General features: G+C 49.6%; 8 protein-coding genes across 8 annotated transcripts in view; 2 read left to right on the top strand and 6 right to left on the bottom strand.

Annotated features, from left to right (window-relative positions):
* The window catches only part of V8C40DRAFT_286635 (uncharacterized protein), a gene marked incomplete at both ends in the record, with an annotated part of 50,101 nt that extends 43,825 nt beyond the window's left edge, over positions 1-6,276 (top strand). The window contains 19 exons of the mRNA XM_083222551.1: positions 26-2,143; positions 2,456-2,914; positions 2,951-2,960; positions 2,994-3,156; positions 3,190-3,333; positions 3,370-3,459; positions 3,502-3,640; positions 3,680-3,701; positions 3,738-3,795; positions 3,829-3,940; positions 3,971-4,167; positions 4,210-4,260; positions 4,291-4,324; positions 4,358-4,440; positions 4,471-4,574; positions 4,608-4,663; positions 4,697-4,796; positions 4,836-5,170; positions 5,255-6,276. Coding sequence (XP_083074101.1) covers positions 26-2,143; positions 2,456-2,914; positions 2,951-2,960; positions 2,994-3,156; positions 3,190-3,333; positions 3,370-3,459; positions 3,502-3,640; positions 3,680-3,701; positions 3,738-3,795; positions 3,829-3,940; positions 3,971-4,167; positions 4,210-4,260; positions 4,291-4,324; positions 4,358-4,440; positions 4,471-4,574; positions 4,608-4,663; positions 4,697-4,796; positions 4,836-5,170; positions 5,255-6,276 — 5,297 coding nt within the window. The remainder of the gene's footprint in view (positions 1-25; positions 2,144-2,455; positions 2,915-2,950; positions 2,961-2,993; positions 3,157-3,189; positions 3,334-3,369; positions 3,460-3,501; positions 3,641-3,679; positions 3,702-3,737; positions 3,796-3,828; positions 3,941-3,970; positions 4,168-4,209; positions 4,261-4,290; positions 4,325-4,357; positions 4,441-4,470; positions 4,575-4,607; positions 4,664-4,696; positions 4,797-4,835; positions 5,171-5,254) is intronic.
* An 896-nt stretch (positions 6,277-7,172) lies between these two features.
* Positions 7,173-8,823, bottom strand: V8C40DRAFT_242421 (sepiapterin reductase family protein IRC24). The gene is made up of 5 exons (XM_083215213.1): positions 8,431-8,823; positions 8,048-8,363; positions 7,894-7,995; positions 7,601-7,828; positions 7,173-7,539 (listed from the first exon to the last, which is right to left on the bottom strand). The coding sequence occupies exons 1-5, from the start codon at positions 8,479-8,481 to the stop codon at positions 7,352-7,354; spliced, it is 885 nt and encodes a 294-aa protein (XP_083074102.1). The 5' UTR covers positions 8,482-8,823; the 3' UTR covers positions 7,173-7,351.
* Positions 8,824-9,744: 921 nt separating this feature from the next.
* Positions 9,745-10,286, bottom strand: V8C40DRAFT_201599 (uncharacterized protein). Its single transcript, XM_083211987.1, has one exon. The coding sequence runs from the start codon at positions 10,146-10,148 to the stop codon at positions 9,873-9,875; it is 276 nt and encodes a 91-aa protein (XP_083074103.1). The 5' UTR covers positions 10,149-10,286; the 3' UTR covers positions 9,745-9,872.
* Positions 10,287-13,357: 3,071 nt separating this feature from the next.
* Positions 13,358-15,141, bottom strand: V8C40DRAFT_201603 (Anhydro-N-acetylmuramic acid kinase). The gene has a single exon (XM_083211988.1). It carries the CDS (start codon positions 14,849-14,851, stop codon positions 13,517-13,519), a length of 1,335 nt encoding a protein of 444 aa, XP_083074104.1. The 5' UTR covers positions 14,852-15,141; the 3' UTR covers positions 13,358-13,516.
* A 650-nt stretch (positions 15,142-15,791) lies between these two features.
* Positions 15,792-18,066, top strand: V8C40DRAFT_201605 (general substrate transporter). The gene is made up of 5 exons (XM_083211989.1): positions 15,792-15,983; positions 16,096-16,251; positions 16,377-16,755; positions 16,896-17,447; positions 17,555-18,066. The coding sequence occupies exons 1-5, from the start codon at positions 15,893-15,895 to the stop codon at positions 18,015-18,017; spliced, it is 1,641 nt and encodes a 546-aa protein (XP_083074105.1). The 5' UTR covers positions 15,792-15,892; the 3' UTR covers positions 18,018-18,066.
* On the bottom strand, positions 17,407-20,697 carry V8C40DRAFT_242428 (uncharacterized protein). Its single transcript, XM_083215214.1, has 2 exons — positions 19,191-20,697; positions 17,407-19,119 (listed from the first exon to the last, which is right to left on the bottom strand). Exons 1-2 carry the CDS (start codon positions 20,052-20,054, stop codon positions 18,115-18,117), a joined length of 1,869 nt encoding a protein of 622 aa, XP_083074106.1. The 5' UTR covers positions 20,055-20,697; the 3' UTR covers positions 17,407-18,114.
* On the bottom strand, positions 20,681-22,803 carry V8C40DRAFT_242429 (SDR family oxidoreductase). The gene has a single exon (XM_083215215.1). It carries the CDS (start codon positions 22,208-22,210, stop codon positions 21,149-21,151), a length of 1,062 nt encoding a protein of 353 aa, XP_083074107.1. The 5' UTR covers positions 22,211-22,803; the 3' UTR covers positions 20,681-21,148.
* Positions 22,804-25,129: 2,326 nt separating this feature from the next.
* On the bottom strand, positions 25,130-27,243 carry V8C40DRAFT_242434 (major facilitator superfamily domain-containing protein). Its single transcript, XM_083215216.1, has one exon. It carries the CDS (start codon positions 26,816-26,818, stop codon positions 25,355-25,357), a length of 1,464 nt encoding a protein of 487 aa, XP_083074108.1. The 5' UTR covers positions 26,819-27,243; the 3' UTR covers positions 25,130-25,354.
* Between the last annotated feature and the right edge of the window lie 514 nt (positions 27,244-27,757).

Genomic DNA, 27,757 nt, shown 5'->3' on the forward strand with positions numbered 1-27,757 from the left:
TCTCGTTTGGCAGTCAGATTGCAAGAACGCGGAGTCGGCCCCGAAACTCTAGTCCTTTTGTGTTTCCCCAAGTCAGCGTGGGCTGTGATCGCCATGGTGGCTATCGAAGTGGCTGGCGGCGCCTTTGTTCCTCTTGATCCAGCAGCTCCAGCCGCTCGGTTGAAAGGCATCATTGATGATACTCATGCTATTCTAGCAGTAGCCAGTCCGTCTAGTGGGAAGGTTCTTGAGGGATTGGGTGTCGAAATCATGTCGGTCGACCAGGAAATGCTTTCTGCGCTACCTGACCCAACTTATCAAGTAATATCCAATGTTCAACCCCAACATGCGAGCGTCATACTTTTTACCTCGGGTTCTACCGGTAAACCAAAGGGCATGGTTATCCAGCATAATAACCTTTGCTCCTCAAGCGACGCGTATGGAAATGAGCTTAATATCGGGCCGGGTACGCGAGTCTTCCAATTTTCAGCTTACACTTTTGATGTCGGTATTCTAGACTGCCTGGTATCTTTAATGCGCGGCGCTTGTCTCTGTATCCCCTCTGATCACGACCGGATGAACAATCTAGCAGGTGCCATACGGTCTCTAAAGGCCAATTGGGTATTCCTGACCCCCACTGTTGCCGACCTCTTGTCTCCCACTGATGTCCCTGACTTAAAGGTAGTGTGTCTCGGTGGTGAGGCTATCAGCAAGAAGTGCGCAGACCGCTGGGTAAATCATGTCGCGTTACATGGCCTCTATGGACCGGCTGAGGCATCCATCTGCGCGTGGAATCCCACAGTTGGCAAATCTGGTCGGTCGACCAACCTTGGTAGGCCGATCTCCAGTGCATTTTGGGTCGTTGAACCGAGCAACATCAGACAGCTTGTACCTGTGGGATGCATAGGTGAACTTCTTATTGAGGGTCCTATGCTCGCCCGCGGCTATTTGAACGTTAATGCTGAAGTTGCTGCTAACTGGATAGATGATGTGGATTGGTTTCCTGGGGAGAAGAAGAGAGTCTATCGCACAGGCGATTTGGTTCGCCGGAATGCTGACGGCACATTTGACTACATGGGACGCAAGGACACTCAAATCAAGCTTCACGGACAACGAGTGGAACTTGGTGAGATTGAGTCCCAAATCCATCACTTCCTCCCTGATAACATGGCTGCTATGGTCGACATTCTCAAAGCGGATGATGAGAATGCCCACGATATTCTTTTGGCCTTCCTTTGGTATACCGAAGAAGACACTGCTCAATCGCAAGGTCTCTCTCTTATGCAGTCTCTACCGGAAAAAACGCAGAGATTTATTAGCCATCTAGATTCATCATTGGCAGAATCTCTACCCTCATACATGATTCCCTCGTCATACTTAATATTTGAGGGAAAGCCAGAACAGACGACATCTGGAAAGGTTAATCGACGCGCTTTGGTGGAACTTGGCCGTAGCGTCTCTGTCCAGGATCGCCTGCGCTTCACTCCTGATGCGGGTGACCATGAATCACCGACAACTCCAACGGAGCTGCAACTGCAGGCTCTCTGGGCTCAGGTCCTTAAAATTGAAGATTCTGCAGTCATTGGAAAGCACGATAGCTTCCTTCACCTCGGTGGTGATTCGATCACGGCAATCGAATTAGTCTCATTAGCTCAGAGACAGAATATTAACCTCACGGTAGCGATGATTTTCAATAATCCGCGACTTTCATCCATGGCAAATGCCATCAATACAGAGTTCTCTCTGACGTCTTCAGCAGACGATGTTGCTCAATTTGGTCTCATCTCAAGATCTGATAAGCAGACTGCTCTGAGGGCAGTCAAAACCCAAAGCAAGCTTTCCGATTCTGCGGAAGTGGAGGACATATACCCTTGTACGGATCTTCAAACAGGTCTAATGGCTTTGACTATCAACCAACCAGGGTCTTACATCGCAAAACATGTCTACCGTCTCGGATCTCATGTTGACATTGAGCGCTTCAAACTAGCTTGGGAACAAACAGTGAATTATTGCACCAACCTTCGTACCCGAATCGTGCTCTACGGAAACGCTGCAGTCCAAGCAATTATCCAAGAACCAATTGACTGGTCATCTACCTATACCGATCTTCGTTCGTTCCTACTATCACAAGAAAATCGCAATATGACTTATGGCTCGCCGCTCTGTCGATACGCCGTGATTGCTCAGGGCAGCGAACACTACTTCGCCGTAAATATCCATCACACTGTCTTCGATGGATGGACTTTGTCAATCGTGCTGAGAACATTGCATGCTATGTATTCTCAAGTTCAACCACCCTCGATTCAACCGTATGCCAATTTTGTCAGGTATATTATGGACCTTGACCAAGAGAATTCCCGTGACTATTGGTCTACACAACTGCGTGGTGTCAAACGCACAATGTTCCCTGTGGGACTTACTCAACCGAAGCCTTCGTCTTCTTCACAGAAGATTGCAGGCTTGCTGAATAAACAAGTACACTTTCCACGGCCGTCGAAATCGTCCATCACCCGGGCTACTGTATTACGCGCCACATGGGCATTGTTGCTGGCGCGATACGATCATGTTGATGATGTTTGCTTTGGCACAACCGTCTCTGGACGACAAGCCCCAGTGCAGGGCGTGGATGAGATGCCTGGACTTGTAATTGCCACGGTTCCTGTACGAGTCCAGCTTGGTAAACAGCAAACGATTTCAGCTCTCCTCGACACCATCCAGAATCAAGCATTTGACATGATACCTCATGAGCAATACGGGTTGGCAAACATCTCTAGGATTAGCAACGACGCCAAGGAAGCATGTAATTTTACAAATCTCCTCATCGTTCAGCCCGCTCAACAATTCGTCCAGACCGGTGATGGAGCCGAGCCAGCCATTTTCCTTCCGACTGTCGCTGAAGGCATTGCTGAAGGAGAACTCCTCGGTGACTATTTCAGTTATCCTCTTGTCATGCAGTGCCAATTGCTTGAAGATGATGTTGAGTTAGGCCTGATCTATCAACCGGATGTTATCAGCGAATCTCAAGTGAATGCGCTTGCCGAACAATTCTCTTACATCCTTGAACAACTCCAGAATGCTGGTGATAAGACATTAGCAGAGCTATCTGCCGCTGGCCCTTGGGATGTAGAACAAGCTATTGAGCGCAACAGCTACAGCATCGAGCCAATCGAATCGTGTGTGCACGAACTGATCTCTATTCAGGCTGCTAAGAATCCCCAGAAGGAAGCTATCTATTCCACTTCTGGAAGCATGACGTATAGAAAAGTTGACCGGTTGTCGAATCAACTTGCTTCACATCTCATTCGGCTTGGTGTCAAGTCCGAAACTATTGTACCTTTCTGTTACGAAAAGTCAGTATGGTCAATCATCGCTATGCTAGGTATCATCAAGGCAGGCGGCGTCTTCCTACCATTAGATCCGTCCCATCCACTCAGTCGCCGCCAGGCCCTGATCGATGAAACAAGCGCCCAGTATATGATCGTTTCTCCTACCACAGCCAAAGAATGCAAAGGTATGACCAAGAACAACATTGAGCTCTCGCCGAATTTCTTTTCGAAGAAGAAGCGTTCTTCTACAGCTCGAAAATTCAAGCCCATGAAACCTCGGCCCGGAAGTGCAATGTATATTTTGTTTACTTCCGGATCAACTGGAAAACCCAAGGGTGTGATCATTGAACACAAACCCATATCCAGCTTCCTAGTAAAGCTCTGCGAAGTCGCCCAGTTTAATGGCAACTCCAGAATACTTCAATTCTCCAGCTATGGCTTTGATGCTTCTATATTCGAAATCTTTGCCATCTTGATATCTGGAGGTACTGTGTGTATTCCTACAGAAACGGAGCGTATGCAGCACACATCAACCTTCATGGAAAAAGCTAAAGTTAATACCGCCATTCTTACACCGACGTTTGTAAAGACACTCAGCCCGGAGTCGGTTCCCTCATTGAAGACCCTATTTCTTTGTGGAGAGGCTCCTTCTAAAGAGGTCGTAGACTTATGGCGCCAACATGTTAGCCTGTGGAATGCATATGGTCCTACAGAAACCTGCATCGTTTCCACTCTCCAGCACTATACAGATGTATCACTACCAGTTACTACCATTGGCCGCGGATTCGCTCATCATTGCTGGGTTGTCAGCCCAGAAAATTATCATGAGCTTACCCCGATCGGGTGCGTAGGTGAACTCTTAGTACAAGGAGACTCTTTATCCCGTGGCTATATCAATGATGAGGAGAAGACGAACAACGCATTCATCAACCACGTTGAGTGGCTTCCCGCCAATGTTGATATCGGAAAGCGCCGGTTTTACAAGACTGGTGATCTAGTCCGATACAACCCTGACGGAAGTTTCAACTATCTTGGCCGAAAGGATACTCAAGTCAAGATTCGCGGCCAACGTATTGAGCTGGGTGAGATTGAGTACCAAATTAAAGTTCACTTACCTGACCTCAAGCACGCGGCAGTTGACATTATTCGTCACGATACACATGAGTCTTTAGTTGCATTCGTGAACTTCTCAGGCGACAAGGGTCCCAGCGAGGTTGCTCAGGATCAGTTGGTGTCACATAACGACGAGCTGCAAGAGCTCTTCTCTCAGTTGGTCGCAGACCTTACTACGGTTTTACCAAGCTACATGGTTCCCAAGTATTTTATTGCTGTCGAGTCCATGCCGCTCAATACGGCTGGTAAGCTTGACCGAAAAGCGCTTTTGCAGACAGCGGCAAGTCTCTCCACCGAAGATTTGGCAGTTCATTTGGCTGGTCAGCGTCTGCCATTCCGTGATGCTACATCCGAACTCGAGCACTGGATCCGAGTCCAGTGGGCAGATATTCTCGAAATGCCAAGAGAAACAATAAGCGTAGATGACAATTTCTACCAGTTGGGTGGTGACTCTATTCGCATCGTCAACATCTCGAGACGTATACTTGATAAATTCGGTGTGTCCCTTGGCAATACGCTCATGAACAGCAAACACACCACGATCAGCAATATGGCCAAGTATATTTCTCTCAGCGCGGAGAATGGGGCGACAGAGGTAGATCACTCAGATGCAGACATCGATTTAATGGTCAAGATCAATTCGATTTCTCAGTTGCCTTGGATGTTACAACCACGTGGCCTACAAGGAAACCCCATAAAGACACTACCTGAGCAAGCAACAGTTTTCCTAACGGGAGCGACTGGTTTCCTTGGTACGGAGATTTTGAGGCAGTTGGTGCGAAACCCTGCGATAAAATCCATCGCTGTTCATGTCCGTTCTAAATCATTTGAACAAGGGATGGGTCGCGTCCGGGAGACAGCCACGATCGCAGGCTGGTGGAATGAGGAGGATGCAAACAAGTTGGAAATCTGGTTGGGCGACCTTGCCAAGCCACATCTCGGCCTCGCAGACGCTCAATGGAAACGTCTTTCTGGCCTATCGAAATCAGAGGCCAACATCGACGCAATTGTCCACAACGGAGCATCCGTCAACTGGAATGCCAATTATGATACCCTTTGTGCTGCCAACGTCTCCTCAACTGTTGACCTGCTAATGGCAACGGCAACATCACCACAGCAGCCCAAGTTTGTGTTCGTGTCCGGTGGTGCCTTCATGGACCCAGCTGAGAATCAGGCTGTGTCTTCAGCGCTTCTCAAGAACGTGAATGGCTACTCTCAAACCAAGTTCGTCTGTGAATCTGTCATTTCGAACATCGCCAGAAGCCTCCCAATCAACCAGAACCGAGTGTCAACTGTCAAGCCCGGGCGTATTATTGGTACGGCAGAGCACGGAGTCGCCAACGTCGATGACTTTGTCTGGCGCGTGGTCTCCACTGCAGCATCAATCCACGCTTACCCAGAGGAACCATCAGAGCACTGGATGGTTATGCAAGATGTGGGCATAGTTGCGTCAAATGTTCTGAACCAGCTCTTTGCCGATGAAATCAAGCCATTCTGGATGCTTGCAAGTGGCATGCCCATGTCTGTCTTCTGGGATCGCATCAATTCTGGACTAGAGGTCCCATGCAAACCGGTAACCTGGCAAGAATGGATCGAACTCGCATTAGCATCCATGAACAGAGTTGGTAACAAACATCCATTGTGGCCTGTACAACAATTCCTTGGCCAGCTTGGCTTACCACCAACTATTGTACAATTGTCAAATGCCGGCACTCCTGAGTGTGAACAGTCTATGTCAGCTGTTGAGAGCAATGTGAGATATCTCAGGAAGATTGGCTTTATTCGTTCATCAGAAGATGCGTTTGACAATGTTCAACGTGAGGGCACGATTCGGCGTATGCATACGCTAGCTGGCTAAAGCATAAGGGTACATTTATTTCGTGGTTGTTCTTTTCTTTCTCTATTTCTCACTGTATTTTCCTTTGTTTATAGTCGTTCTCTTCTACGTATTCAAATTACGTCTAAATAAGGCTCTTTTCGAAGCCAAGTTTCTTCACTTCATTCGTTTTACCAATTTATAGACATAGTTTACAAATGCCAAACGGCAGCATTGGACTAGATTCATATGTGTTTCTTCACTTAAGCTGTTCCATCCACTGTGAAGTCTACCCATTTGCGCGATATCATCTCGTAGATAATTCCTCCTGCTCTGCATAGGACTCTCTCTTCTCCATATTGCAAACTTTGACGATCTCCAGAGACCTCTTCTTATTTGGACTCATTAACAGGACGGAATTCCTGACTCTTTGGAGAACCTGGCGATGGTGGGGGAAGATCACAGAGATCTTTGCACGGATCGCACATTATGAAGCATCTTTTGATGTTTGGGTCGATAACGAAGGTGCGATTCTTGCAATCCTGCTTACTGTTTCCATTGTTCCTATCCATGCCATGTCGTACCACCAGCCGGTTAGGGTCTTCGTTCGTGAAGTAGTCTAAGCACATGGGGCCTTCTCTAAGATATGTGCTTATCCAGAGGATATGGCCACCGTGCTTTTGCATTACTTCGCTGTCAAGTTGACCGAAGGCGTCCGTTTTTCTTCTGCAAGCTGGATCTTGGCAGGCGCAAAGAGTGACGGTGATTCGAAACTTGCACATAGTGTCTACTGAAGCATTAGCATTTCGTTAGGCAAGGGGTAAAGAGTCAGTCGCCACTCTACCTTCGCAAACAACTCTATAAAAGCTCGTATAGCAGGTTCAGTTTGAGGTGGATTGCAATCTTTCTTGGGTGTGGGAAAAACGGCTTAATATGTAGTCAATTCGAAGTGAATCACAGAAGCTTGTGAAACAATAACAGTGAATGTAGGATCAGTCGGTGAGAGCCGTCCCTCCCTTTCTCCTGCTTCTGGCACCGTGTGACTTTGTATTCCATTTTATAAATGCTTTAGCTACAGCTTAAATCTGTACCAGGCCAGCACTTCTTCCGCCATACTTCATGCAGTGATACCAACTTCCTTCTCAATCTCTTCTTTGCTCCAACTCCACTTATCCTGCAGGTTTTTGTCAAGAGACTGCTCAATAATATCCTTTCCCCACCAATCTCCCCAGCTTGTTAAGAAGATTTGATCCGGATCACTAGGGAAGTCAGATCGAGTGAATGCAGCCAGGATGCTTTGTGCGCCTATCACATCCTATTAGCTTTCGCTCTCAGTATCAACTGTATAACAAAAGAGCAAACGCACCTGTTTCAATGGGTTTCGCATCGGGCATATCCATAGAGAGCTGCAGTCCATTACCTCGGCTAAGGCCAGTGTTTGGAATCAAGCCAGGTGAAACAGCGACGACGTCACACTGGCCAGCCAGTTGACGGCGCCACCAGTGAGCATTCAGAAGCTGAACAAATTTGGTGGCACAGTAGACATTCATGCCATCTGCACCCGAGGCGCTCTTCAACATATCATCAAGGACACCTATGGGAAACGGTAGAGGTGAGTATGGGGGACGGAGAGACATATGAGTGGGGTGATTCACTCACTGGGATCAGTTATGCGACGGATTGCTCCAGAAGAGACAATGACGATGCGAGACTTTGACTCGACAAGCTTCTCTCTCAGTAGATGCGTAAGGTAGTGTTGTGCTATGCATTCATTAGCCACTACTACAACTGTTGGCGGCTTAACAGAACTCACAGAAATGGTTCACCACCACCGACTCGCACCATCGCCAACCCTTGGGGCCAGGCTTCTCCGCGCCATTGGTGATGGCTGCATTCAGCAACAAGTAATCGATCTTATCACCTCCAATCTTCTCCAACGCCTGCTGCGAAAAGGACTTGACTGTCCTCACATCTGAGAGCTCCAATGGCAGGACGGTTACGGCATGGCCAGAGCGACCATAGGCCAAAGCATCAAAGGCAGCAATGGTGCTCTTTGTGTTTCGAGCACCGAGGATGACTTTGTAGGGCTGAGTTTGCTGGAGGAGGAGCTGCTTGATGGCTTCAAAGCCCTGGAGTTGAGTCAGTTATCGGGCAAGCCATGGTTTAATGCATGCATTTACGGATAGATCCACTTACAAGGCCTGAAGATGCGCCAGTGGCGACGACGGTTTTTGCGATGGTAGCCATTGTAAGATACTATCGTGGGGTATCAAGACAGTTTGAAAGGGACAGATAGTTGTGTTGTCTTGGACCTTGCGTTGATAGTGTCAGAGTGATGACATTGAACAGTAGACACAGGTTTGAATCGAGTCTACTTGAAAGCTAAATAAATAGGAGTTGGTACCAGTCCGGGGAAGACAATCCAAGTCCAGCCATTGATCCTTCCATCGGTCTTTAGCTCTTTAAGGCCGGGCTGTCGCTCTCAGTCTTATTCATCCTTCCCCACCTCGCAGCGACTTCCGAATAGAGCATCTCCATTTCGATGCCTGAAACCATTTCATCAGCATTTTACTAGCACTTGGAAATGCTCCGCCGCACGTGTTCATCTTTGTGATTTATAATAAACAGAGCGGAGCAAGAGATCCTGTTCCGCTCTACCACGAACAGGAGAGTGAGGCGGCCCTTGATGTCCAATCATTCCAACAGCTTTGCGCTTGGTGCCAATCTAGTGTTGTGGGCCAGCTCCGCTAGAGGACGGGAAATGCCTTAGAGAAGCGGAATATTCCATCTCCAGGGCCGCTGACAGGGTGGAGCTGAAAGGTGCTGTCAGATGTTTAATTCAGGATCTTTCATGCTGAAACTTCAACTTCAACCTCTGGACAACTTCGCAGATTTATTACCAGATACTCACGGTGACTGCAATTACACATTGCCATAAATCAATCATGGCTTGATGACGTTGGTGTTGAGCATTCTCAAATACACTACATGTAGCTTTCCCATTCCAGCAACCCCATCAGGTAGTGGGTAAGCATCTCTGATTGCATCTTAATTTGGTGTCACCCGTTGTTCTCATTCTATCCATTCTCGAAAACAAGCGCTCGAAAGAACTTTTCTTTTGTTGAAGCCTCGATTTATTGAACGACTAACAATAAGAGTCGACACAGTAGGCATTTTCGACTAGCTACAATATTCGCTCTCAACTATGGCGCAAACTATAGCACATACAGAGAGCTTGATCGAAGATTTCGAAGCTTTTTGCGCTTCACACATATATCTGTTCATTACGAGTTATCGAGGACATACGCATATGCATTAATACACCTTCAACTTGCTCATACAACATGCAGTTGCGTCAGCAGCCTGATGCAATGCCGGTAACAATTCAACGTTCTTATCTTGCATCCTTCAACTCTACCACCGCCAGTGACATACTGATAGGTCGTATTATGTATGCACGGAGCGATCACGCTGAGCAGCACAACCAGTCACGGCATTTCAGACCCCACCACACTCATCGAGATCGCAAACCCCCACGCAACTCATATCTACCCTACTGCTACAGTACAATTCGCCGGCTTTCTTCTTTTCACAAGTAAATTGAGTTGACAAAAGCGGGGGGGGAAGCTCGTATGTTATCATAGGTATGGCAATTTCAAAAGATATGGGCCGATGTATCCTGGAACCGCCACAACAAGTGAAAGCGAAAAAATAATATTGACGAATACTTGCCACTGGTGTCCTTCCAAATGTAGACAAGACAGCACAGATATACGCCCGATAAGTAATACCGCAGAACTAAAAACAACTATCCAAAGATGGTCATGGTGGCTGACCATGGTGAGACAGCAGCCAAGATGAAATCCGTCAATCGGTAAACAGCAGGCATCCAAATGGGGAAAGTTGCAGTACATACACGCCTAGGGGTCTATCAAGCTATGATAATGGTTGTCAGCATGCATTGGCGCAGCAGACACCAAAAGACCAGCCAGAGGGTAATTTTTTGATTGAAAGAAAAAGGAGTATATGAACAGAGCGTCAGCCAGAAGTCCTATGTATACAGTAATCGTATCGTACAACGTATTGAACTTCTCCATAATATAGAAAGAGAGAAGAGGAAAGGGAAGATTAGAAACGTGGAAAGCCCTTCATTTTTCAATTCAACGAGCTACCGCATTAATTGGCCGCCTCATAGCTCTCTTGGAAGAAAAATACGTCATGTATCAAAAATCAAGCACATCATCTTTAACACTTGTGCTTACGCGATGAATTTGGAAATATTGGCTACCATCCAACCATCAAGTCGCTTCTTATTGAGAACGCGTACTGCCAATAAGATGTTCCATTACATACCTATTATTGACGGAATCTTGGTGTAACACATCATGTTTGCAAGGCTTCAGTACAATCAATTACAAGCGAGGAGACGATGCTAACGGTGATTGGGCAGAGTCTAGTGAGAAAATAGGATCAACAGTGTGCATTTGGACTTGACTCCTCCTCGACGGTCGTAGTTATGTGTCTACGACATCATCCGCTGGACCTTCCATCATGAGAAGCTGGAGCATTCAGTAAATTATTATTGTAATGTTGATGCCACCTAATGTAAGGCACTGAATACGTATTATTGACCACCATGTAGCTACATATTTAAGAGGATGAGCGGAGCCAAAATGGTGAAATGGATAGGGGTAGGAGAAACTTTAAGTCTCCAAGCGCAAGTATAAAACAATGCTCAATACCCGTTTGCGTGTTATATTAGAGCAACACTCAAGAGAGGTTATATAATCATACCCGGTAACCTGTCGATAAGGGAACCGGTTAGAAGATGTAGATGGAATCCGTCACAGGACGCCAACGGCCTCTCTCAAGTACTTATGCGTACACGTGGGCACTTGATTGTCGGTCAAGAAAGACTGTCTTCTGGTTTCCAACTTAATTAGCACATTTCAACCATGTCCTCCGCTGGCAGTTATTGATAGTGGCATAGAGCCACCCAACGTCTTAGTGAACTGACATACCAACAGGGCATCGAGTAAACTAATACTCTGTACAATAGTAAGGCCAACAAAGAAACATAGAAAGATGCAAGCAAAGAGAGTATTTATCCGTGTTCCAACAGGCTAATGGCACTTTACTCCGCCTCCTTGACCCCAATCTAGGTTGAAAGAAGTCTAATCGATTTCTTTTGGTGTGGATCTATTTTGAGAGGCATCACATGTCAGATCACCGCGGAATACTAGCAACATCAGCACTCAAACTAGATCTCACTATAAATGTTCATATGACCTCCCAACCAAGGCCCCCTGCCTGTTGTAGTTATAATAGGAACTTTTCTCCAAAGCATCCCCGCATAATTCCTATTATAATAGGTTAAAGTCAGGCCACATGCTGAGTGCCACATTCCCTAGGCTGTGCGTGGTTTATCATCTTGCAGCTACTGCCTACTAGTAATTTGCTCCCCAAATATCCGGAATACCGGAATATAAGACAACGGCCCTACTTTGGATAAATGGTAAAAAGGGTTGAGCATGAAAACACCTCATCTACACCATCTTCGCCAATACTACAGTTAGGTGTAACTACAGACGGCTGCATGAGGTTGCAACACCCCCCTTTGATGAGTGGTGACTTCCCCTGCAGGAGGATAAGGGTTGAAGCTGAGGATTATGAATCTCTTGTCCTTTCTTGGACAAGCGAGGCAGACAAATACGTGTCTTGGTGTCTCCGTTTAGTCACAGATAGCGATCTTCCCCTCTTTCATTGGAGCTCTGGAAAGTCTGTGCAAAAGCTATCAAGTTACAGCTCCACATGGTAGGTAATAGGACCTACATTCATACCATCAAGATAAGGGGCCGGTCACACTGCATAGCATAAATTAATTCAGCATATCAGTCTCTTGTGGAGCTAAATTCTCATTGAGATAAACTAGTTTGTCCATGGAAGACAACCCGAGTGAGCAATTTCATGCCCTCTACCACTTCTTTGCGACCATCAAATTGGCATCCCGAGAGAACAAACAGCAATTATATGCATAGTCTGTAAGCGCTTTTGGAACAACGCAGCATAAATGTTAATCAAATGGGCACGGACAAGAAACGGTGAGGAGAAGGGCAAGTGACCTGTAGATCATTATATCTGTAGTACATTGTACGGTGTGCTCGCGATTTCTCTACAGCCTAATGCCATCCACCCCCTTTTACTCACTGGAGGTTACATTATGCGGCAGCGGCATTCAGAATTCCATCTTGGAGATCAATGAGTCTTGTACTACATATTACACGAGTCGTGTTTACTATATAAGAAGGAAATAGATCTTCATTTGAGATAGTGTCACTCATCAGGGAAGGGAGTAGTGAAGATCGGATAATCATCAATGATCTCCAAGACTGGAGAGCCTCTTCAACGGCAAAATGGCTAATGAATTACCAACAACGGTCTCTTCGATGATACTACATTCGTCTACTAACCGGACAGCCACAACTGCAACATCAAGGTAACACATGCGGCAAAACGGCATCAGCATTACACACCAAATGCAGCACGGCCGCCAGTGATATCATGGTCTGGGCCCTTCTCGACCTGGTCCCTTCGTTGTGTGCCCCATTCTCACGCCTGCAGCGTCCCAGTCCGGTGGGAGAGAGGTGTGTGTGAGTGACCAACCAGCTCTAGACAGACGCCGCCGCTTACTTACACGGGGAGGTTTACCTACAGAACTCATTTACAAAGGCCCGTAAAATACGGCTCGTTGGTAACATGGGAGTAGCTGTGATGGAACGTCATGATAGGTGGTGGAACCAGAATAGACTGAATGGACAAATCAACGCCCTTTACTGTATTGCTCTCTCAACCTGCGCCGGATTCACCATGCTGCCAAACACCTCGCATGTATACGGAGTACTCGTATCCAATGCCCTTTGCCCAGTGCCCCGGAATAGATACACACATACCACTCGCGCATAAAGCGCATAAACGCCGTCCCCTTGTTGCATCGCCCGCCCCGAGCCCGTCATTCCTCTTACCAAGCCTTCTCCAAGTCGCCAAAATGTCAGAACTAACCGCCTTTAGTATGTATTTTCCTCACCCTTTTCTAATTTTTTTCTTCCTTTCTTTCGTCTCGACCCTTTATCCATGTCCAGTAATCAAGGAGATTGTAGGAATCAGGGGATACCACAGAGGTAACATCGCACTTGTTCTCCTGCCTCTCTCAAAGTACCGGAAAATCCGATCCGACATCCGTGCGAGCTGTCAGCTTATCCAGATGCTAGTTGTCCATTCGGTTTCAGTTCTTGTTGTTGTATACGTTGCCGTCAACGTAATTGACCAGCTCCCTTACTGGATCGAGATGCTCCTGCCCCGCTCCAAAGTCGATACCCTTCCTCATCACTCGCCTGTAGTTCGCTCCGGGGCTGACCTTTCCTAGCACATAACCACGCCTCGTTTCGACTCGAGACGGAACCGGGATGCTTCGACCAACCACAGCCTCCATCCCCTGCCACGCAAAAGTAATGGCCTCCTTTGCGTCCGCCGGAATGCCCGCCTCGTCCAGCATGACGAACTTGGTCTCTGGGAACGACTCTTTCAGATGGTCGAGAATGTTAGGGTTCTTAGCTCCACCTCCGCACATGTACACCTCAGCCAACGGCCCGTATTGCGTTGGCATGTACCGTCTGTAGTGTTCAACAATGGCCTGTGCAGTGATTCTGGTGATCGTAGCCACGATATCGTTAGCTGACATGCCCGCCGCAATACCACGCTCAATAAGCTCGTGCGCAATAGTGTCGCGGAAGACTTCTCGGCCTGTCGTCTTTGGTGGCTCGAGCGCAAAGTAAAAGTGTGTCGTAAGAAATTCGTCCACCATCTCCTGGTTCACCTTGCCGAGCTTGCCCATCTCTCCATCCTTGTCATACTCCCGCTCTCCATTGGTAAAGTAACGCACCGCAGCGTCGATGAAGACATTGCCTGGGCCGGTGTCAAAGTCAAAGAATTCATCATTTAGTTGGCCGTTGGAGTCCGGAGGGATAAAGCACACGTTGGCAATGCCGCCGATGTTCTGGCACGCCCTGAGCTTTGTCGGATGGTGGAGCACCAAGGAGTCGAAAAAGGCAATCAGGGGGGCGCCCTGTCGTCCAGCCGCTTGGTCTGACACCCGGAAATCCGTCACGGTTGTGATGCCGGTAAGCGACGCGATAAACGTTCCTTCGGCCATGGTGAGGGCAGATTGCTTGTGTCCGTCCTGGGGCATGCTCTCCAGCCAGATGGTCTGCCCGTGCGATCCGACCACATCGATAGACGACAACGGGACACCGTGTTTTTCTCCAAAGGCCTTGACTGCGTCTGCAAACGTTTCTCCGAGAATGACATTGACCTCCGATAGCTCCTGTGGCGTTGTCGTGTTGTGAAGAATCATGTTCATGACCCTCTTCTTGATCTTTGGCTCAAGGGGGATCTCATCATACTTGAGCAGCTCAAAGTGCATAGGCTCATCAGGAGACGCCTGCCTGAATCGGCACAGAGCGCAGTCAATTCCATCCATTGACGTGCCCGAATTCAGTCCAAGGACGGTCATGTCGAGCGGCGATTCCCCGCCATAGATGACACCATTGGCGGAACCCATGTTGATCTGTCTGATATCTCCAAGTATAACGAAAAAGAGCTGCGTTGGAATCTGTGTAAGATGAAGTAGATGAAGAGCGAATTCTGCCCAAAGAGAAAGAAGTGCCCAACCAAACCTCTGGCCCGGATCAAAAGAGAGTTGGCTAGTCTTTATTGCACTATAAACGACTTAGAACCGAGTCATTCAACCCAGCTTTTAGGAGCAACGAATCCAGGAGACACCCCCAATATAATCACAGGCTGCTAAACGACATGATTTTTGAAGGCCACAGACCAACTGTGTGCGCGAGATGTGCCCGATGAGACCAAAGATACACCCCCCCTTCACTGCAACGGCCTTCCGTCAAAACGCTTCGCACGGCTAAACGGCCGCTTCCCAAAACCGGCCGGCCAGAAATCGCCACCCCCCATGCATAAATCTTTTTAAACGTTTAGGCACCGCTTTAGCCGGCATAGACTCGATTCAACGTTTTCGGCGCGTCCCCCGCCTGGAGCCTCACCCTGGGAAGAACAAAGAGTTTATTCCGGGACAACGCGTATCGTATCTGGGGAGGGGTCCCATCTTGGGCTCCGTTACGGAACTAACGCACGTCTAGGACACGCTCTTCGCCAAGGCTAGAAGGGACAGACGGCCATCTTTTTTTTGGTTCTGACGGACCACACGGCTGAGAGCACAGTGGGAAACGGAGCGAAGTGGTCGTTGGTTCGAGCTGTTGGCTGAGCTGTTGGCTCATCACAAACGACGTAGCACTCGCTTCGATTTCCATCACCAGAACCTTGGGGGAGAGCTGGAGTGACAGGTGACAGGCCCGTATCAGACGTTCGTCCTCTTGGCCCATGGGGTCAGAGAGACCGCCTTTTTCGAATTCCCTCTTTAAGCGCCCCCAAATTCCTCCCGTGCCCGATTTTTTTTTTATTCCTTTTTATACCCCTTGATTTAGTGTCCAAGCTTGAGTCCAGATCGTCAACCACATTTGCCTCCGGCCGGTTGTTAATTAATTACGACACTACACAACGACTAGCACGAAGCTCTGCCGCTTCGATGGCGGGTCTACAGATTTGGCGCCATGTCCCGGGCAAGGTGCTGCTGTTCCTCATCAATCTAGTCGCGGCAACGGCCCTGATTTTCGAAGGTAAGGAGGATTTTTCTTGCTTGCTTGGGCGCGCGCCGAGCCGAACTTCCCCATCCGAGTCTAGTTCTAGGCCTTTCGTGGTATCCAGTGCTAACGAGATCTCGCTCCAAAGGCTATAATCAGGGTGTCCTTGGGACCGTTAGCGCCACGCCAGGCTTCATCAAGATGGCAGATATCGGCCACGATGGGGTCGTAACCAACACCACTAAACAAGGCGGGCTTGCCGCAGCTTATTATTTCGGGGGGATGTGGGGATGCTTCATCGGTGGTACGATTACAACCCTCACTCAGGAGAGAAGAACTTTTGTCAAAAGTCGAGGAGAGAGAGAGATAGGGAAAGCGGAAGGAATCGCGGCGTGGAACGGACGTGTGCTAATTTCACGAACAACATAGGGTGGGTTGGTGACAAGATAGGACGCAAAGGTGGCGTCCTCGTGGGCACCGCCTTCGGAATCCTCGGTGCGGCATTGATGGCCGGCAGCCAGAATGCCAGCATGTTCATCTGTGCGCGTGTCATTGCCGGCATTGGCATTGGCTTCATGAATGCCATCATCCTGCCATGGGTCAGCGAGCTATCCCAGTCCCACGACCGAGGCTCCAGCTTCTCCCTGGTCTTCGTCGCCAACTACCTGGGCATCGTCATTGCTTACTGGATCAATTTCGGCATCCGCAACTCCAACCTGGAATTCCGCTGGCGATTCCCTCTGGCATGGATGATTATCCCGCTCCTGGTCGTTGACGTGGCAGTGCCGCTGCTACCTGAGTCTCCTCGGTCAGTTCATCCCCCTCCATCACTATCTTCAATATACGCCCCCCTCTCCACTATCTCCTCCACTCTCTCCTCCTCCCGTCCCGTCCCCGCAGTTTGCCGTTTACTATCTGTATAAGTACGCTGCTAACGCCTACCCGCAGATGGCTCATTGCCAACGGCCAGCGTCAGGAAGCCATTGATATCCTCTGCAAGCTTCGAGGAGACCTGAGTCCCGAAGACCCTGTCATTGCCTCCGAGGTCGAACAGCTAGATGCCATTGTCGAGGCAACGCACCACAAGCGCAATGACCTCGCCAACATCGTCCTAGGCGGCCGCTTCTCTGGAAAGCTGCATCTTGGCCGTCGGGCCGTCCTCGGATTTGCCCTGCAGTGGATCCAGCAATGGACCGGCATCCTCGCCATTGTTGGTTGGGCCGGCGTCTTGTTTGAACTGGCTGGGTTTGATCCCTACAAGGCCCTTTGGCTTGCCGGCCTGGCCAACACCTTTGGCGTTCCTGGCACCGCAGCTGCAGCCTTTGTCATTGACCGAATGGGGCGTGTAAAGTCATTAATCACTTCATTCATCATCCAGGGAATATGTCTATTCCTGGTCGGCGCCCTCATCAAGACCTCACAAGATCATGCCATCTCGGATCCAGAACTATCGCAGCGCCTAGGAACTGCCGCAGCAAGTTTCGTCTTCATTTATGTCTGGTAAGTATATATCTGAGATATCCTCCTTTTTCCTATTTTCCAGTTTTCCTACAATCCTCCTTGATATCAAATGTACAACGTAAGAGATATTAATTATTACTATACAGGTTCTTCACCATGTTCAACATCATTCCCTGCTGGATCTATGGCACCGAGATCTGGCCCCAAGAGGTCCGTGCCAAGGGGTACAGCTTCACCATTTTCGGCTGGGCCACAGGATGTGGCTCCACAACCCTCATCATGCCCATTTTCCTCAGCAGAGTCGGCTATGGCACCTATCTCTTCTTCGGCGCAATGAACGTCGTTGTTGCCCCCATAGTCTGGTTTTTCTACCCCGAACTAGCGAACCGAACTCTGGAAGAGATTTCACTTCTCTTCACAAGCGACAGTATGCTAGCATCTGAGAACGTGAAGGAATATCATCGTCGCGTAGGCGAAGCGGGAGGTAACATTGCCATTGCGGCCAGGCAATTGTTGGATGAGGTTGACGGTAAGGATTCGGAACGCGGCACGGAACCCGGGAGCCCTGATGAAAAGAGGGTCGAGGCCAATGCCGACGCTGTTATGTAAATTTGTTGACAGAATTAGCCCTTTGTTTTGGAACGCAATATCATAGCCGGAATAGTACGCCTCATGTTTATGAACCATAAAGAAGCTTTCTTTTTCCTCATGTAAACACTCCACCAAAATCGAAATTCCATGTTAGATCACCTAACAAGTCCGGAGGCACCAAGAACGACCAATCACCAGTCATCTCCGTGCCAACCTGCTCATAATTTTGGCCACCACCTCTGGAGCTGTCGACTGGCACCACTTGCTGCACCGTAGTGTTCACTGGAGTATCTTCGAGAGGCGGCCTTGACTGTTGGCGCTGGGCTGCCATGTACTCGTCAATGCGGGATACCTGAGATCGAAGCTTCTCGCTGGCACTCGAGCTGCGGTGTATCGTCTCGAGGTTTTCAAGAAGCCTTGCCATCGACAACATGACAGATCTCACGCGATTGTACTCTGCTTCGCTGAGAGGTTCTTCAAAGACCGAACCGAGGATGGCGCCGATTCCACCCAGATGATGCAGCAGCGGTTTGCTTATTGTCAAGCAATACTGCACCGGAATGGAGCTGAAAGCATCCACCACGTCAGAGGCAATCTCACAGCGCTCTGCGATGCTTGCGCCTCCGGCCGCGAATAGTGTGATGCGAAGAAGTTGGAGACTGGCGGTGATGTTGGCTGCCTGGAAGCCAAAGAGATCTTGCTTCTGGTTGAATGCCATGGCCGGCGTATTCTTGAAGCATTCGGGGAGGTTCAAGTACATGCGGAGTACCTTGTCACGAACGGATTGCCCAGTCACTGTTGACTGGTCGTCAATGATCTCAGACATGAAGGATCTCCTGCGATCGCGAAATCGTGCCAGAGCATGCTCCAACACTCTGTATAGGTCAGTGATGAAATTCCAGCCGGACAACCAGCAATCAGACTGTGCAGTGAGGACGAGGCGAGCAATGGGAGGGCTTAGACCACTAGGCGAGAGGCCTGGTCGTGCAATGCCTCCGTCACTGATGTACTGGTCATCCACCTCTGCTGGATAAGCTACATTGGCCTGCTGTTCTCGAGAACGGATAACACCACCCCAAACCACGGATGTGAAAATGTCCAGGGTATAAATAGACCAAAACTATTTCGGAAAAGTAACGGATTAGTTGGTGTAAGTGGTATGAGGAAAGGGACAAAGGCTGATAGTCTCACCATTCTTCTTCTCTCCTCTCTCTCAATAATACCAATACCGGATGGCCAATTTACCTCGTCATGGAGTCCATCCATGGCCATGAATGTGTGATAGATGCCAAGGTGATGATGCATGTCTCGGATTTTTCCGTTTTGAATAGCCGTAATGGCCATTATAGCGTGACCACGGAGGATATTAAAGTCTGAGTTGTCAAGGCCATTGTCCAGCAACTGCCTCTTGGCCTCGGCATAAAAGGTGTCTGGCAACGTCTCCCTCTGGAGGGCCTGGACGTCCCATCGCGGATTCATAACAGACCCATCACGGACTCGGCCGCCCACCAGAGCACACACGGCCATAGTGGTGGCAAAGAGCGACTGGTTAGTGTTATATTCGGCCCTCGAGATCTTGCGAGTGAAGGAGGGCTGGTGGAAGAAGGGGAAGATGGGATAGACAATCTCAAAGTAGAGCTCAACGAGGTCAACGACAGTCGCCTGGCTGACAATGTAGGGAGCCCGCCAGGCTGACTGCGACTGTGGTGAGGTATTGGCATTTGGGCCCGGCTGCTGAATCTCGGGTATTATCCGCAAGTCGCCCTGGGATGGCGATCTCGACGACTCTAGATCTGGCAATCCCTCCACATGTCGATTGGCCGATGGTCCCCCACTGCCGCCTTTCGGTTGAACCCCCCGTCTCTTCGGACGGCGATGATAAGTGCAAACTTGCGCAAAATCCTTGCAGTTTTGGCAAGACGAGGAGATCCCTGGGGATAAGCCGGAACCCTCTGCTGGACGGCATCTGATCGAGCGACGATGACAGTAGTCACAGGCTCGCGAGATGCGGCGCTGCTTAGGTTTGGAGATCTCGCGAGGGGATTGATCCGCCATGTTCAGACGCGTTGTGGGTTCCGTCTGTGTCCAGGAGAGAGCCTCGGATGCCTAAACGGCTGAACCCCCCCAGCCCGCTCGAAGCAGCGAGTCGAGCTAGCGCAAAGCTATAGCGTCTGTATCTGCAGAGACGGCGAAAGCGAAAGTGAGACAACCGTGTGCTGAAAGATGTCGTCTGTGGCTTTGCCTTTGCGATGGCGATGGCGGCTGTACCGCGGCCCGTAGATCACAGTCGAAAGCCGGCAAGGAGAGAGGAAGCTGAGAAGGCACGACCACGTCGCAGATGCAGGGTCCGATGAGAAGGAGGACAGTGCGAAACTCGAGTATGGGGGTAAAAAGACACAGTACGGCAATTGAGTATTTACCCGTATCACGACGTCGCAATGCAATTGCAGGGTTCTGGACTCCTACTGTAACCTCACCGGCCTTTGCAGTATTTTTTGTCGCGCCAGGAATGCCATGATTGGTATGAAATTGTTGGAAGGGAAACTCAATTGCGACAATGGCAGATGCTAGAAGAAGTAGCAATAGTAGCTGGTACTAGAAAGAAATAGCAATAGTAGCAGATGCTAGAATACAGCAGCGATAGTAGCAGGTACTAGAACAAGGTAGTACCCAGTAGTAGCATGGAAATCAATTTTATTTTATGTCTTGAACCTCCTAATTCCCGGCCTGGAGATACATCCATGTCTCTATATATATGCAACCGTCCACCAAAAACTCCTCCATCGTTGAATATATTATAACATCAACATAATTAATATCAGTTCATGAATAGCGTTTCAATTCCATCATCCTACCGTCGTATTGACACTCTGGAGCATGTCAATGGAACTTGAATGAGGCAGCAGAGGTGAGGTAAGCTTAGAAGCGGAGTTATGTCTTCAAGCGCGCCAAAGGTACAGGTACCCGTTAACATGCTGAGATGATGTACCGCCGTGCCGACTTCCTTATCCCCTGGGCCTCCTCTCTTTGGTACCTGGCACAACGTGATGCATGCCATCTTAGCAGGCGCTGCCAGGTACACGCGACCTAGGGGCTGCTACCGGACACTCAATGGCCATTACAGTACCGCGACATCAGCGCTCGAAATCTTAGGCAGCCTGACCCCGCTCAACCTCAAATAGCTGTGGTAAAAGTTCCCCCAGGCTCTGCTCCAGGTTTCGCCACTTGACTCCCAGAACTTTATCCGTCTCGGCCGTGCTGACGCCAAAGTGCGTGTGCGACTCCCGCTTTCCGGGTTCGCCGATCGGGATTCTGTCGCCGTACTTGGGGAACAATCGCCGGCTCACGTCTGCCAGCTCCTGGTTGCAGTAGATGCCGCTGGCGAGGAGGTAACGACCGCCGCCGGCCTCGACGACTTGGAGGGCTTTGACGTGAGCATCAGCAACGTCGCGGACATCGACCCAGACGGGGCCTCTTGTGGGTGGCAGGGCAGCATCACGGCCAGCAGACACCGCGGCCCAGACCAGAAGGTTGCTCGTGTTGACGCCGCTGATAGACCTGGGCTTTGCCTCTGGCAAGAAAGGGCCAAAGACCATACCGGGGCACAGACTGACGAGATCAAACCCAAGCGGCCTGCTTTCCATAAACTTCCAGGCGGCCTTCTCTGCTGCCGTCTTGCTCGCGCGATATGCCGCAGGCGCGTTGTCTGCCTGTACTCCGTCTTCGTACGTCAACGGACTCCAATCCTGAGCTGTGTAAGTCTTTCCGGGGGCAGGACCGGCCGCGGCGTCATATATTGAGGCGAAGCTGTTTGTGTGAATGATTCTCCGGATGCTCTTGATCTGAGCTGCAGCCTCCAGGATAGCCGTTGATCCTTGCACCGCGGGGATCATCATGTCTCGTTCAAAGTTTGTCGCATTGTAGTGAAAGGGCGCAGCCAGGTGAAGGACCGCTACCGGTGATAGAGGCCCAAGAACGTCGAGATAGCTTTGTGCGTTTGTGATGTCCTCGATGACGACGACGTCCAGTCTGGGATGTCTCTGGTGTGAATTCTTTACTGCATCAACCTTGGCCGCACTTCTGACGGTGCCTACAACGTGATAGCCCTCTTCGAGAAGCGCGGCAACACAATGTTGTGCAATGAAGCCGTTGGCGCCGGTGACGACGACCAGCGCCGGCGGCTCAATGGCAGATACAAGTAATGAGGGCATTTTGTCAACTCAAGAAGACAGAAATGTGATCCAGTAAGGCTTCAGGAGCTCAAGAAGAAAACAGACGGAAAAGATGAAATTGTCTTCCTATCAGCTCAGGTGCTTGATGGCCTCAACGTCAAAGGACAAAGGGAGGACGACGTTATTTATTCAACGCTCTCCAGAGTATCTGTCATGAGATTGTCGTGTCAGCAATTGTCCATGAGGGGAAAGAGTAGCGGCCACAAACGCCCAGACCAGCGGAGTATCATTGCAGGCTCATGACCGCATTCTCGTGGGCTTTCCCGACGGCAGGACGTGTCCGGTGTTACACGCCGCTTGATGTTCTTTTGACGAATCCAAGAGAGGGCGAGAGGCTTGATGGAGCGATAGATCAGCGCTGGATCCCCAGATTGTCGGGCGACTCCGACTGGCAAAGCAAAGACGGTGCTGGATAGCGTCCCAGCCCGACCCCTGCAGCCGTCGCAAAGCTCTCTTCTCGAACGAGCTTGTGCATCTTTCTAAGAAGCCTCCGGTGTGGGGCAGTGAGGAGGAAAAGCCGGCATCCGGCCCCGGTGACCTCGCCGAGCGGACCGGTGTAGGACATAACATGCAGCCTTGTCGAGAGGAATGTGGGTTAAATGTGTGCTGTGTTTGAGTCCTCTGAATGGTCACTGATCATCCAATATTACACTCGTGCTTGTGTGACTGTGCACATGCCACAGAGTATAGGGTATTAGTCCTTTTCTCAAGTCCCACCAACAACCTCTTGTGGCATCTGGAATTAAGCCATTTGCTGATCGAATCTGTTCAAAGTTAGGATGCTCCGAATAGCTGTTAAATTCGGTCCTAAATAACCATATCTAGGAAGCAGCATTTCAGAGCCGCGTCGCCCGTGGAATTCATCCGTCGGAACAGGATGCGAGAGAAAACCTTATGTCTGCCTACAGATGCATATCACCTACTTGGTAGTAGACACCTGATTCCTGCGGTACATGTACGGGACCTACTTCTACCATTACTTTCTGCCACTATCGATATCTTTTCCTAGTGTCTGCTATCATCACTGCTTTCTTCTAGTGTCTGCAGCTAGAGTATAGCTGTATGGTTCTGGTATCTGACATTGTCATTCAGCTTGAAATTCGAGACACGGACTGCTGGCATATTTGGGTGCTGATTGGCCACTCTCTTGATTCACCAGCATATTCATTTGCTAAATGGACCGGCTGAAGATGTTGTACGACTTCGTGCTTTCTAGCGTCCTATCGACTAATCAATCCCCCGCACAAAGGTGCATCATCACATTAGTGTAGTCTTCGCCAGACCCTAGCAATAAAAAGAGCCTACTGATTCAACTATCGTTCAAGAAGGCTTTCTCCGCCTGGATTCACTTAGAATGGCAAAGAAGAGTCATCATTATCAGTCGACACCGCCCATTTTCCTAGCGGATGGCGGTCTTGGCTGTATGCATTCCCTCGGCCTCGACCTGACTGGCGACGCCACAGCTGAGGAGTCTCACCGAATGAGAGAGTTGGAAAAGCCAAAAGGCGAAAGTGGTTCAACACACGGAGAATACATCTGAACTACGGTGTTAGCACTCATGCCTTTGTAACTAAAAATATACGAGGGCGCAAGAGGCAACGATGTGCTTGTGACAGCTCGCAGCCATAGTGTTGCTCCGCAGAGATGCTGCGACGACGTAACAAATGCGAAGAATCCGAGTGGGATAGCATCCTGCACAGCAATAGACATGTTATGGCCGTCGCAAACTCCAACATATCTACCGCGCCGCGGAGTTGCAACAACGCTGATGAAACGCTTTTCGCATTGCATGACATCTTTATGGAGCATGGAGGAAGGCATCACATTCCATCAACATGCATCTCACCTACCTTCCGATGCCACCCTAGAGTCAGCCAATAACGAACGATAGACGCATATGGTATACCATCTCCTTCCAACCGGCAATAATGACACAAGGCTGCATACATTGGGGTATTAACTTCGTACTCTGTCCATTCATAAGAAACATAACGGCTATGCTACAGGGTACGAAGTGCATGTAAGCGACATAGGCGATATTCTGAGAGGAGACAGTTTACAAAGCATTGGACATGGGAAAGACGCCAACAGACATATCAAATATTGTACTGCTGATTTGAGCACGAAGTATCGTCGCAGGAAGTGGCCAATGACAGCCATGTGCCTACAAGTCGTGGTCGTAGTATCACGTATGATACAAAACAACATGAAGACAAGCCCCTAGCCCATCTCCCCTCTGAGAATGACGGGCTATGATTCGATGCTTTGTTTCGGCTGAGGTTTCAGTCGAGCTATTCCTAGAAGGCTCATGTACTCCGTATCCGCGGCCGATATCCAGTGACCAGGGTCAGCCATGCTCACTATCGCATATCAACTTGTGGCTTCTTTCGATGGAGCATATCCGTGGCCCAAGACCATTGACTTGTGCGTGCGTGCGGATTATGGAGCAGCGCGATCAAATCATGAGGCCAGTCTCGATCCGCTTGTCCATCTCCCGCTCCTGGCGATTCGCACTTCCGTCTGGTGGCCGAGATACGGCTCCTCTGGCTCTATCCGCGGGTGGATGATGGCGCTGACACTACCCGCCATATCCACAGCTTACCCGTTGCTACATGTATCCACTGCCGCTTCGAGAGCCGACACGTTTGACAATGAGCTTTGGCTGTACAGTACGAATAGCAGTGCTGGATATTCCCAAGATGTGTGATATAATTTTGCTTAAGGTATAATCCGTACCAGTGATTTGGCTGGCCCATAGATCACTTGATAGCATTGCTTCTGAAAGTGACTTTGCGGGGAAGTAAGAGTCAAGCTGCAGCATCGGTCAGAACCCTGGAGGTATTACCCCTATTCAGTGAGAGTCGAGACGGTGTCGTCGGTTTGTTTCCAGGATAACATCGAGGCCGAAAAGAATGGATTGTATAATGATACACACGTTGCCATAACTAACTAAAAACTAGGTATATAAAATAACAGGCTGCCTCTAAGGTATTTAATTTGCTTCATCTTGTAACCCGTAGATAAAAAGAGCCACTTCGAAATTTTATTCACACACAGACAAAAGAGAGTAAAATAAAACGCACAGCTCGGAAAGCATCCAGGCTTCCCCCCAGCGTGCGCGCTTTAGTATACATATTGAAAGGTAGGGTTTGTAAGATCCGTCTGCTCATCGTCGACGACCTTGGCATCAACCTCACCTCGCTTGATGGCCTCCAGCTCCGCTTTGCGTGCCGCAGCCGTCTTAGCATTGCGAACGCCGTAGAGGACTCTCAGCAGAATGGTCACCAGGATGGATCCACCAGCGACGCCGAGAACGGTGATCTTCGCGGGCAGGTACTTGGGCTTATCCTTGTCCTGGAAGGTCTGCGGGCCGATGATGTTGGCGATGGAGAAGGCAATGGCGATGATAACGTTGACGGTGACCTTTTTCGTGTATCCCTGCGTGTTGGCACCGACCAGAGCGTAGATGAGGGCCAGGGGGGCCACGTCGAAGTTGATGAGGTAGACACCGGCGAGAGCACCAGCGTTGGACTTTGCAAAGGACATCAATCCAGCGCCGATGATGGTGGGGATCAGGAGTCCGATGATGCTCAGCCAGCGAGGCAGGTTGTAGTAGATCACGTATGTTCCGGCCAGAGTCGCAAAGATGGAGATGGCACCGGCGGGCATGTTGAGCAGAGCCGACTTCTTGGGGGTGAGGAAGATGGAGTTGATGATGGTGGCCGAGAAGGTGGTGATGATACCGGAGGGGATGACAATCAGGATGGTGTTGACAAACAGAAGCCACACCTGAAGATCCTTGACGGCGTCCAAGATACCAGACATTTTGAACACCTTCTTGCCAGTGCCAGCTTGGTCGCGGGCCAAGGCCTCCTCGATCAGGGCCTTCTCGTCCGCGGTCAGGAAGTTTGCATCACTGATACCGCTGGGCATGAAGAAGATGACAGCCAGAGCAACGCACAGGTTGAAGGCACCGACAGACACGAACATGATGCGCCAGCTCTGGAAGGACGAAGTCGTCGAGCCGTGCTGAGCCGCCCACGAAATCAATCCTCCCATGACCTGTCCAGCACCCAGACCGCAGTACCAGATACCGGTACGCAGAGTAGCCTGCTTCTTGTTGTACCACTGAGACGTGATCATGATGAGGGCGGGCGTGATGACGGCCTCAAACATGCCCAGCAACGTCCTCACGGCAGCGGCACCAGCAAAGTTCTGCGTCGCAGCCGTGCAGCACACGACGATTCCCCAGAGCAGCACGTTGAATCCGAGCACCTTGGACACGGGGAACTTCTGGATCAGGTAGCCCTGGGGAAACTCAGCGACGGCGTAGCCGATGAAGAAGGCCGTGGCCATCCAGGAGAAGTCGTTGCCGACAAAGTGGAGGTTCTTGGCGATGCCCATGATGTTGGCGTAGTTGACGATGACCTTGTCGAGGAACTGCAGGAAGTAGCAGAAGAACATGAGCGGCACGAGCCTCATGTCAATCTTTCGGTAGATGCGCTTGAGCTGGTCGGTCTTGGCCAAGGGGTCGTCCAGGGACGAGCCGTGGCTCGAGGTCACTGGCGAAGTAACCTTTTCGTCCATCGTGAAGTTTTTTTTTGTTCTTTTCTGTCTTTCTTTGGGGTAGCAAGATGATTCGAATATCGAAATCAGGGAAGGGAGGGAATCGAAGTAAAAGAGTCCGAATCAACAATAACACGTAATTACGTTCAAGCAATAAAACATGAAAACAAAAAGATATTAAAAAAGAAGAGTTTGTGTGACTCAGTTCATTAGTTTATAAATAAAAAAAAACCAACAAAGCCACAAGAGGGAGAGCGAAGGGTCATGAATCAATGGCTTAAAACATCAACGCATGAAGTTTCCACCGGCGAGGCAAAAGCTGAAGAAAACGACCCGGAGCCTCATACATATATCAAACATTGGCTTCCGCACCAGCTAAGAAAGGAACGGGAAAATAAAAAAACGTACGATCCCCTTTTCCCTGCTTGCTCGGCCTTGCTATTCGCCCAGCTGCCACCCTTCACCTTGTTCGCTTTTAGTGTTCTCGGCCGTTCGTTTGCATGGCGCGTCGGTTCGTCTTTTCCTGCTTGCGTCCTAATACGATGTAACCTTGGCGGACTTGAGCAAGGCTAATACAGACAGGTACCCCATTCGCCTCTTTTTTCCTCTCTCTTTGCATGTGTCTCTTTCTCACTAACTACTATTGCTTTTTCCCTGTACATAATAAACACTAAGCTTCAATGGATGAAGCGAATATTACATCGGCTGAATCACCTCAAAGCGGGAGCTGTCAAGGATGTCTTTGAGATTGCAATATGCACCAAAGCGACGAGAGAGTTCATGCTGGGGGGGCATGAACTCACTCACACCCATGCGAGAAAAAATTAAATAAAATAAAAGTGGCTATGATATTCCTCGTTAAGCCTCTTTGATCAGCCCGGCATCTTGCAGCACTAAACAGGCCTCAGGATTTCCAATGGGGAAGGCCAGTACAAGGGAGGCCCCGACTGGAATCCGCAT

This window comes from Trichoderma camerunense, assembly GCF_050948025.1.
Source record: "Trichoderma camerunense strain CBS 138272 chromosome Unknown V8C40scaffold_7, whole genome shotgun sequence".
Lineage (NCBI taxonomy): Eukaryota > Fungi > Ascomycota > Sordariomycetes > Hypocreales > Hypocreaceae > Trichoderma > Trichoderma camerunense.

Excerpts from the sequence above, each read along its gene's own strand:
- V8C40DRAFT_242429 (XM_083215215.1), bottom strand. The coding sequence starts at position 22,210 with ATGCCCTCATTACTTGTATCTGCCATTGAGCCGCCGGCGCTGGTCGTC.
- V8C40DRAFT_242428 (XM_083215214.1), bottom strand. The coding sequence starts at position 20,054 with ATGGCGGATCAATCCCCTCGCGAGATCTCCAAACCTAAGCAGCGCCGC. Across the intron at positions 19,120-19,190 it reads GAGAGGAGAGAAGAAGAATG|TTTTGGTCTATTTATACCCT; the intron begins GTGAGACTATCA and ends TTTCCGAAATAG.
- V8C40DRAFT_201603 (XM_083211988.1), bottom strand. The coding sequence starts at position 14,851 with ATGGGTTCCGCCAATGGTGTCATCTATGGCGGGGAATCGCCGCTCGAC.
- V8C40DRAFT_242434 (XM_083215216.1), bottom strand. The coding sequence starts at position 26,818 with ATGGACGAAAAGGTTACTTCGCCAGTGACCTCGAGCCACGGCTCGTCC.
- V8C40DRAFT_242421 (XM_083215213.1), bottom strand. The coding sequence starts at position 8,481 with ATGGCTACCATCGCAAAAACCGTCGTCGCCACTGGCGCATCTTCAGGC. Across the intron at positions 8,364-8,430 it reads CTGGCGCATCTTCAGGCCTT|GGCTTTGAAGCCATCAAGCA; the intron begins GTAAGTGGATCT and ends ACTCAACTCCAG. Across the intron at positions 7,996-8,047 it reads GGTGGTGGTGAACCATTTCT|CACAACACTACCTTACGCAT; the intron begins GTGAGTTCTGTT and ends ATGAATGCATAG.
- V8C40DRAFT_201599 (XM_083211987.1), bottom strand. The coding sequence starts at position 10,148 with ATGTACTGCAACTTTCCCCATTTGGATGCCTGCTGTTTACCGATTGAC.
- V8C40DRAFT_201605 (XM_083211989.1), top strand. The coding sequence starts at position 15,893 with ATGGCGGGTCTACAGATTTGGCGCCATGTCCCGGGCAAGGTGCTGCTG. Across the intron at positions 16,756-16,895 it reads CTGCTACCTGAGTCTCCTCG|ATGGCTCATTGCCAACGGCC; the intron begins GTCAGTTCATCC and ends GCCTACCCGCAG. Across the intron at positions 17,448-17,554 it reads TTCGTCTTCATTTATGTCTG|GTTCTTCACCATGTTCAACA; the intron begins GTAAGTATATAT and ends ATTACTATACAG.